This window comes from Lonchura striata, chromosome 19 (assembly GCF_050655825.1).
Source record: "Lonchura striata isolate lonStrDom1 chromosome 19, ASM5065582v1, whole genome shotgun sequence".
Classification (NCBI taxonomy): Eukaryota; Metazoa; Chordata; class Aves; order Passeriformes; family Estrildidae; genus Lonchura; species Lonchura striata.
Window position 1 is genome coordinate 8,210,556 of NC_140721.1, and position 9,558 is coordinate 8,220,113.

At 48.7% G+C, this 9,558-nt stretch overlaps 1 protein-coding gene across 4 annotated transcripts in view; it reads left to right on the plus strand.

Moving 5' to 3' along the window:
* The window catches only part of CLIP2 (CAP-Gly domain containing linker protein 2), a 75,939-nt gene extending 66,872 nt beyond the window's left edge, over window positions 1–9,067 (plus strand). For all 4 annotated transcript variants that reach the window (XM_021551041.4, XM_021551039.3, XM_021551042.3 and 1 more), the window contains 3 exons: window positions 744–929; window positions 4,655–4,717; window positions 5,093–9,067. In XM_021551041.4, coding sequence (XP_021406716.1) covers window positions 744–929; window positions 4,655–4,717; window positions 5,093–5,104 — 261 coding nt within the window. In that variant the 3' untranslated portion in view covers window positions 5,105–9,067. The remainder of the gene's footprint in view (window positions 1–743; window positions 930–4,654; window positions 4,718–5,092) is intronic.
* Window positions 9,068–9,558: the final 491 nt, after the last annotated feature.

Sequence of the window (9,558 nt, forward strand, 5' to 3'; positions counted from 1 at the left end):
CAGCTCATTATGCAGCAAAGATATCCACATGTCATATGTCACAGAATACACAGAATATCCCAAGTTGGAAAAGCCACAAGGATCACCAAGTCCAACTGCTGGCCCTGCTCAGGACACCCCAACAATCACATCTGCCTGGCAGCATTGTCCAAAGGCTCCTGGAGCTCTGGCAACCTCAGGGCCATGCCCTCTGCCCTGGGGAGCCTGGGCAGTGCCCAGCACTTCACGCTCTGGGGGAAGAACCTTTCCCTGATCTCCATCCTGGACCTCCCCTGACACAGCTCCAGCCATTCCCTGGGTCCCGTCCCTGGTCACAGAGAGCAGAGATCAGTGTGTGCCTCTCTGCTTCCCCTCGTGAGGAAGTTGTAGCCTGCTGTGTCCTTCTCCAGTGTTTTTCTGTTCGCACAGGTTTTAGATCCATGGTTAAATAGGGCTACAATTTGTGGGAGAAACTGAAGGTCGTTCAGCCACCCCACGTGTTTTACATATTCTCTGATCCAAGAATAAGCAGTGTCCTTAAATTCCCGTGTACTTCAGCGTCCTCCAGTGGCTGAGATGTCAATAATTTATTTGAACTGCTGGGAACCAACTGGAGCTGCTTCTGGTCTCTTGATAACGAGCCGTGCTCTGCCGCACCTGCTGCTGAAATCAGCGTGGTTAGGCATCGTGTGGATTTCTACCATGACTTTCTGCAGCTGTTGGTTTTGATATAACATCTCCTGTTTTCCCTCTGGTGCCTTAAGGACAAGGAGAAGGCGGTGACGGACCAGCGGCGGTACTCCCTGATCGACCCCTCCTGCGAGTCAGAGGTGATCCGGCTGCAGCACCGGCTGGTCAGCACCGAGGACGTGCTGCGCAACGCGCTGGAGCAGGGACACCAGATGGAGAAGCTCATGGAAGCCATGAGGCTCTCCTCTGAGAAAACACAGGTACAACATCAGCAAACAGCCTTGCTTAGCCCTCATCAGTCTCCTGGTGTGGGAACTCAAAATGTCCCTCAGATGCTTTTTGAAGGTTCTGGGTCCAGGTCAAAAGCATTTGAGACCCTGGCAGGCAGCTGGAAACAGCTGTGATTTTGGGTTTGAGCCATGGAATGATTTACCAACCTTGCAGGAAGAACAAGAAGTCACAAAAGTTTAGATATTAGAGTAGAAGTAGTCACAAAATAAAGGAAAGAATTTTTAAGTGCTGTACAGGGGGGTTTTAAGTCCTGTACAGGGGGGGTTTGGTTTTGTACATGGGGGTCAGAGGTTTTAAGATGGATTTGGGATTTGGGCCTGCCCTGTCCTCCCTCTTTCTCCTTCCTTTCCTCCATGTTCTTGGTGATGTTGGCACTCACAGATTGGTTTAGAGTAGAAAGGCACCATTTAATATAGTAATAGGCATTGGGGAAAACTGTAACCATGTAACACGTAATGTACCATATAAAAGATAGAAAAGCACCATTTAATATAGGTAATAGGCATTGGGGAAAAACTGTGAACATGTAACACGTACCATATAAAAGACAGCAGCAGCCCTGGGCGGGGAGAGAAGAAGCAGTCGGGAGTCAGAGAGGATGTCAGGGTGTGTGTGTGCCTCTGCCTGAGCTGTGAGCAAACCACAGCAGCCTGAGGAGAAAATCTTTTAGATAACTTGCAATAAACTGCCTTGAGACCGAACAACAGAGACTGCTGAGCCTTTCTTTGGAAGCTCGGATTGGAGGAGAGACTTTTCCACCACACGGAGCCACCCCCAAGCTAGGGCGAGCTCCAGCACCCTGGCATCTGGCCCTGTGCTCAGGGGTGATAGCATCAGCTGGGTCGCTTCTTTGCTGGGAACAACCTAAGAAGGCCTTGATGTGCCAGATGGAGCCTAATGCTGTAAAATCCCTGCTAGCTGGTAATCACAGATCCCTCTGTGCTCCAGGGAATGGTTGCCAAACATGGAGTTTTGGGGAAAGTGCACTGCGAGTAACTGTTCTTTATGTGTACAGTATGTTCTGGCTCCATGTGTTTGTGACTCAGTGGTGAGGTTTTTCTGGCATCCCTCTTCTTTGAGAGATTTATCTGTGTGTCCCTAAGCAGAAACTTTGCAGGTGACTCTGGGAAAATGCTTTCTGTTTCTCTTACCAGCTCTCTTACCACCTTTGGTGTCTGATGTGAGTTTGCTGATGGACTGTTAATGTTGCCACTCCAGTTTCTGTTTTCTCTCCACAACTTCCTCAGATCTCCCTTTGTTTCTTCCGACTAAAGAAAAGCTGCTTCTGTTAACTGTATTACATCTTTTTTTATGCAACTGAAGGGTACAAATAGCTTGACTCTCAACATTTGGCTTTTTCATCTCATACCTGTGGAGTCTCAGCCCTCACCGATTCCTCCTGCAAGGTGACCTGCCCCTTGTGCCAAGCTTTGTGTTTCATGTCCTTGAATGTTCTTCCAGCTGTATTTTCTCTTGGGTCTGCAAATAGGCACTGTTTTTTGGAGCTCAGGTGCACTGTTATTTCTCTTATACTTGCTTATTTAAATTCTCAGCTGAAAAATATCTTTCTCTTGCAAGAATGAGTTACAACTGGCATTCAAGTAGACACTTTAGGGTAGTACAGAACAAGCCACTAGACACAGAATGCGCAGAGAATTTTTTTTTTTTTTTCACTGATGCAGGTGCAGATACGCTGTGTTAGGTGATCTGGGGGGTTTCAAGCCTTCTCCTCCCACAACAGTCTCTTCTGGATACACTAAACACTATTTGCATTGCAGTGGTATGGGTATGGAGGTGGTCAGGAAGGTGCAAGGTAAAAACTGCAACCCTGAAAGATCTGCTGGCTCACTGAACATCTGTGTGTTGCACACATGTTCCTCTATCCTGCAGTGGAGCATCTGCCAGCACCAGGCAGGACTGATGGAGTTGTGCTGACATGTTTGTGGTAGTCCAGGATGTGTCATAATCCTGTCAGGACCTTCAGAATGACTTTTGCTATGTGTCAAATGCAAATGCATTGTGGTAGGGGAAAGTTGTTCTCTGTTTGCTTTAATGCACAGTCTCTTGAGAAAGGGAAATCTTCCCTTTTGCATTCCCATCTCTCCTTCTTCAGTTCTAGAAAATGACTAATCTCACCTGAAGTGAATTGGAATGAGGTCAGCTAAGATATCCCTCTATTAGTTTGTTACAATCATGCTTAAGAAAATGTAGAGACATGACAGAATAGCATTACGTCTTCAACTACAATCCAAGGTGCAGAGAAGCAGAGGATTACTGTGGGAAGGCAGGCTTCAAATTTCTGTTGATGTCAGGTTTTTTAAGTGCTATTTACAGGAAGGTCTGGATCAAAGCTTCCTAATTTTGGTTTGAAATCTGTGCACCCTTCCCCTTGTGAAGGAAAACTGTTAGCCAGGGGCTTTCAAGCTGAGGCTGAGGACATTGCTGGTCCAAACAAATTCTGCTGCTATAGTTAGGGGATTGATAGTTCTTCCCCAGAAGCCACATGCCCACTCTAACTCATTCTGCACCACCTTCCAACCTCCTGTGTCCTCTCTGATGGAAGCAGCTGTTGCCCAGCTATCTGCCTTGGCAGAAAGAAAACCTTTGCCTTCTTCTTGTGTTGGGAGATACCTGACCCACAGCTTTTCAGGAAATAACAAGGATTTGGTAGTCAGACTCTTTTCTTGAAGAGTTTTAGTGATTCCATCTGGGAGCCTTTTAATTTCAAGCAAATTGCACCACTTTGTTCATTATTGTGACCATGTTCTGAGACCAGACTTCAAGCCTGATTTTTGATATCAGCTGGCTGGTCAGTGCCCAGATTGGGTGAGCTGCAGACAATTGCCTGTGGTGGGACGTGCTGAGCCCTGGCACCAGCACTATTCTTGCCATCCAGGTAGGATCCACTGCCTGGCAAACAGCTCAGTCTCTTATCAGAGCTTAGTTTGAATTTCTGCCTGGTTTTAGTGATCAAGCTAAACCTCTGTCCTGTAGGGTTGATTCTGCACCTTCATGGTCCCAGTGAGGATGGAAACTGGGGCTCTTGGACCCTGCTGTCTTGTGTCCCCGCAATGCCACCAGCAGTTCACCAGCAAATGTGACTCTGATTGCCAAGGCCCAAGCACCCAGCACTGGGAATGCTGGGGCTTCAGGCTGCAGCTTTCTTCTCTTGCTTGCGCTGGCTGTACTATGTTTGGGAAGCTGAAGGGCCCTATACTACTCTTTAGAGAAACATTATAAATGTTTAAAAGTTCTTGTGCTTTTTAAAGATAGAACTGCCTGTCCGGGTTGCCAGACTTGTCCCCGGAGATGGGAAATGGGGAATGGCAAATGTTCTTTTCAGTGCTGGATGTTCAGTGTGCGCTGTGCTTTGCAGCTAACACTGCCCTTGGCTGGATTTGGTTTTTGGTATTTAAGAGGTGGGATGAATAGTGGGTCTGTGTCCAGGAGGAGCTTGGGGGATGTTTGGTAGCTGGGAGGGATGCAGTCTGGCACGGGGGGATTGAGCCAGGGTGCAGAGGGCAGGAAGATTCTTCCCAGGAGTGGGGTGGGATTTTTGCACCCTCCTTTCCTTGTGTGGAGTGGGCAGCTAAGGAAGGACAGGGCAGTCTTGCCAAATTTCAGTGTTTGTATGCAAGACCACCAGGATCTATGTCCCTCTTCACTAAGTGTTGTTGTCTGTTTTCCATTGCAGACTGTTGGAAATTCTGGGTCTGCTAATGGGATTCACCAGCAGGATAAATCCCACAAGCAAGAGGTAAGTTTTGAGCAGAATGTTGTTTAAAACAGTATCTGCTTCATGTGGTTTCTTGCCTGCTGTGGTGGGGACCTTACTAGAAACCCCTTGAAGCCATGGGGAAGGTGGTGGTGAGTGGCACACAGAGGTGCAGTCCAAGGGAGCTTCCCCACTGTCTCCTGGGTCAGTGCTGTGTCACACTTCTCCTGGCAGCCCCTGCTAGGACCTGCTCAGCCTCAGCTCTCTGCTGTCCCCTTTACATGGGTGGCATCTGTGGGACATGCTGTCCTGGCCTCCCACAGCAGACTTCATCTACCCATACTGGGCATTCTACTCTTCCAAAAAAAGCCTCTGTGCTTGTCCTCATTTTGCCTAACAAGATCTGTTTTCTTCTAGGAGAAGCTCTGATAGAGAAGAGGTGAAAAGGATCATTTCACGCCAGTATCAGCTCCTCTGCACAGTCAGGAAAAACAACACCACATCTGGCTTTAGCACCTCCAAAAGACCACACACAGTATTTTCACTTTAAAGCAGGACAATGTTTATAATGTACTAACTGATGTTATCAGGACAATCCCAGAGTCCAGTTTTCCAAGACAGCCATTGTTCCAGGAGGGAGCAGAAAGACCTCTCTGGGTTTGGTTTCTTACTTGTATTGGTTTTGACTGTGGAATTTGTATTGTTTGAGCTGCCCTTGTCCCACCAGCTGATGTGGTTTGGATGACAGCTGCCCTGACCTGTGGCTGAAGTGTCAGTGGGTCCCAGCAACCCCACAGGAGCTGCAAAGGGATTTGCCTGTGGTGTTCAAAGCATGTGCCCATAGGCTGCACCTTCCCACGGGGTCTGTCCCCTCCCTCTCACAAACCCTGGTGTCCTGAGGACCTGCACAAGTGAGTGAAACCTGCTGGGCTGATGATGTGAGGTTTGGGGACATGTTCCCCTCCTCCCTCTTGGAAGACATCACTGTTTAGAGCAGAGGCTGCACTTAGTTCTTGTATTATAGCATGTCATGGGAAATAATCCAGTTTCAGAGGGATATTTATTTTGTTTTTTCTCCCCTGCCATTTGGGGAAGAAGCTGTGGTGACTCTGAGTTTGGGGTCAGGCATACCTTGCCTGGGTGTAGTTGGCTTTTCTGCCTGCAGTGAGATCTCTGAGCAGGCCTGCTGAGCCCTGTGCCATAGCCCAGCTGTCCTGCTTGTCCCCCTCACTCCTGGGGGGTTCATGGGCTCTGTTTTGAGCTCAGCACTCCACAGATGCTGGATCTCAGCACTGCTGGCCTTGGAGCTCCATGCTGGGGTTAGTCAGTGCAGGACAGATGCATTGAACAAACAATTGTTCAATTGAACAGCTAACTGTGGTTGCCTGGTGCTTTCCAGAGCTGTCCTTGGCTCTTCAGTGTGATGCCCATCTCCTGCTACCCGAGATGGATGAGGTGAGGCTGCTGCTGTGAGCCTGACTTTGATGGCTTCAGCAATCCTCTCTGCATGACCTGAGTGTGAGTGTTTGGAGCAGAGGCAATCCAAGACCAGAGCACACAGCTCTTGTGTCCATACCAGCAGAGGATCTTGTTCCTTCTTCCCAAGGCTTTACTCTGACTTTGCACCATGGCTCCCAAGAGATAGTAGGGCAGAGGAAGGTGACAACATGCTCATAAAGGTGTGAAAGAGCCCAGCTGAGGTTGACTGACTCTTCAGTAGCACAGGGAATGGTCACAGCAATATTTTTCCAGGCTTCTCCCAGTTAGTGCCCAACTCCTCCAGTCTTCTTGTGCTATGATGGGGCATCTATGAAAGGAAAAGATGAGAGAGGAGCTTTGAGCCAGACCCCCAGCAGGTGAACATGATGGCACATCAGCTCCCTTGCTTTTTGCCCTGATTTCCCACAAAGTTGTGTCACTTTTTCTTAGTGGGTTGCCAGACTCCTTCTTTGAAGGATGGGCAGCCAGAAGCAGCCTGGGAAAGACCTGAACTTCATGACTGTAATTTTACCATGAGGAGGATGACACTGAATGCTTGACCCTTCTCACCTGATGCAGATTGGTGATCTCCTATCCTTCAGAGGAGGATGGAAGAGGAAGGGGAATTCAGAAAAATAAAGGAGGTCAGAAATCACAGCAGAAATCTGCACGTGGTAGCAGGAGGCAGAGCGTGGGATCGAACTGGCTGGAAATAATTAATGTAGGATTCCATCTTGCCTTGCGGAAGTGTTTCTTCAGCTCTTACAAATCACCAGAAAGATTGCCACATCTCTGCTTAGCTCTGGGAGTTTCCCAAGGGATTGTAGGAGTAGTCTCCAAAACCCTCCTGCTTGAATATTCATCTTCTAAGTGATTTTGGAAAGTCCCAGAGAGAGTTTTTGTTTGTTACAGCCCTCAATAGTGAATACCTCACGGCTATTTTTAAGAATTTAGGGCTGATGTTTCCCAAAATACTCTTGTTGCTGGATGGTCTCTGAAGCCATGTCTGCTGACTCTGTGGGCTTCCATGGCACTTGCAAGAGGAAGGTCCCATTCTGGTTTGTAACTTATTTTCCCTTATGGGTCTTCTAGTGACTTGTGACCAGCTGCCTTCACCTGCAGCAGAGATATCTGTGTTTTCTACCTCCTTTTGGCTCTGTACAGTGGGATCTCCTGGGAGTCCCTGTGGGGACCATGTATTTGGTTCTGTTGATCAGATCCAAAGTTGTCAGGCTGGAAGAGTCTCTGGCTTCTGCCTCTTCCCAGAGGCCATCGAGCGCAGCTCAGACCTGTGGCTTTTCCCATTCAGCTCGGGAGACAATGCAGAACAGGAACAGAGGGGATCAAACCAGGTTCAGAGTTAGTGCTGATGGTCTTCTCTGGCTGTAAATGACTGTGCTGGGCCCTGAGGATCAGCCAGGAGCTGTCGGCACTGCTTGGCTCTCTGTGCAGGCTCTGTGGTCACTGTGTTGCAGGGCTGAGGGTTGAAGCCCCCCACCCACTGGGGTGCAGGACCATGGCAACAGGATATTTGTGTGCTCATGTGGGCTTCAGCTCAGCCCTGTGTAAGGGGCCAGGGGGGGTTGCACTCACTCACTCACTTCCTCCCTCTCCAAAATTAGCTCAGGCTTCCCCAGGGCAGCAGCCTCTGGCTGCCCTTCTGAGGTGGTAAGAGACCACACTAGGGACAAACTTGGAAAGGACAAGGGGGAGATTCCCCATCCCCTCTATTTATTTGTAAGTTTAAGTGCTATTTTTACCTATGTGGTGGTGTATAACGTGCTTCACAATACTTGGTCCTACTGGCTTAGTTCTTTGGGAGAGTTCTGGGGCCCTGGAGCGGTGATGCGCCCTTGTCCCATTGTTGGTCTGGGCTGGTTCCTGTTTGTGCCTTCACTCCCCCTTTGGCCTCAGCCTTGCTCTTACCTCGATCCCCGAGAGCTGGGAAGGGAGGGCTGTGCTTTCCCCAGCCTGAGAATGCCATGCTGGTTTTCCATCTGGAGATGGGTCCTGAGCACTGGTGCAGGGAGGGGAGCAGGAGGTGACATGCAGCTGGAGCACGGGCTCCGAGGGAAGGAGCAGCCCCCACAACCAGTGGCATTACCCTGACAGTTAGTGATGCTTTTCTGCTGAGAGCTGAGCCCTTATCCACTGAAAAAAAACAGCCTCTGTGATGGACATGACTTAGTATTGAGTGATTTCTTCTTTGTTTCTCAAGACAAAAGGGGAAAAGAATCAGTCTTGCTTGGGAATGTCAGCTTTATCCCTCCTGCAGCATCCAGAGAGCTGGAGCAAGGGCAGCACCATGCTGGTGCCCTATGGAATGATGGTACCAAGCTGCCAGGGTGTTACAGCTCTTGGAATGACAGGTGCCAAGCTGCCAACTAAGGCCTTACAGCTCCTGCCTCCCCCCCAGCCACCAGCAGCTCCTCTGACTTGCAGTAGAAATGCAGAAGGGTTTCATTAAACAAAACAATGCAAATGGCACTGTAAAAGTCTTAATGAAAATTCCAATACTCTGTTATTCAGCAGCTTTAGCAGCTCAGCACTATCTGTAGGGAGTTATTAATACACTAAGATCCTATAGGCTTCCTGTAAGTTACCAGAAAAAAGATACTAGATGTATAAATGGATGATAACCTTTTACCCATACAGTATGTATTACAATTTTGTAGCTTAGTCATTTTTTGGCTATCAGATTTTATTAGTATGAGACAAAAAAGAAAAAAAAAAAACCAAAAAAAGTTTGACTGCTAATGTCTATTTTGTTATTTGATTCATTTTCTTCCTCTGTACAAAAGCTGTACAAATCTGTCTGTGTAACTCCTCCACATCTGTATTCATGTACCATCCCCCTTGTCCTGGCTTGCTGGTGTGGTGAGCTCCTACTAAATAATAAACTCTGTGGCTGAAGTTGGGCATCCTGGGGTGTGTTCAGGGTGTTCTGCAGTGCACAAAGTATCATGAGCTGGAAGGGGTTTGGGCCACAGGGCTGTGGCCCTGTTCCCCCTGCCCTGACCCCCAGGTGATCTTGAGCCACCTGTGTTTGGGCTCTGCAAGTGCCTGGGAAGCTGCAGAGCTGTCCTGGGGATGAGCTGAGCTGGAGCACAGTGGCATTTGCTCTTGTGCACCCCATGCCAGAGGTGGGGACAGCCAAGCCCAGCACCATCTCCTGGCTGGGCAGCTCCTCCATCGAGTATCTCCCAAGCCTCAGAGTGGTTGTGCTATTTATTAATCCACAATTCTTTTCTGTCTGATTGTCTCCCCAGTCCCTCACTGACATATCCACAATGCACTGAGGTGAGGAGTGCTGCAGGGTGCTGTGCCAGACCCACCTCCCTGCACCTCAGCACTGATCCATCCTTGTTTGAGCAGTGCCACCTTCATTTTACATGGACTGTGAT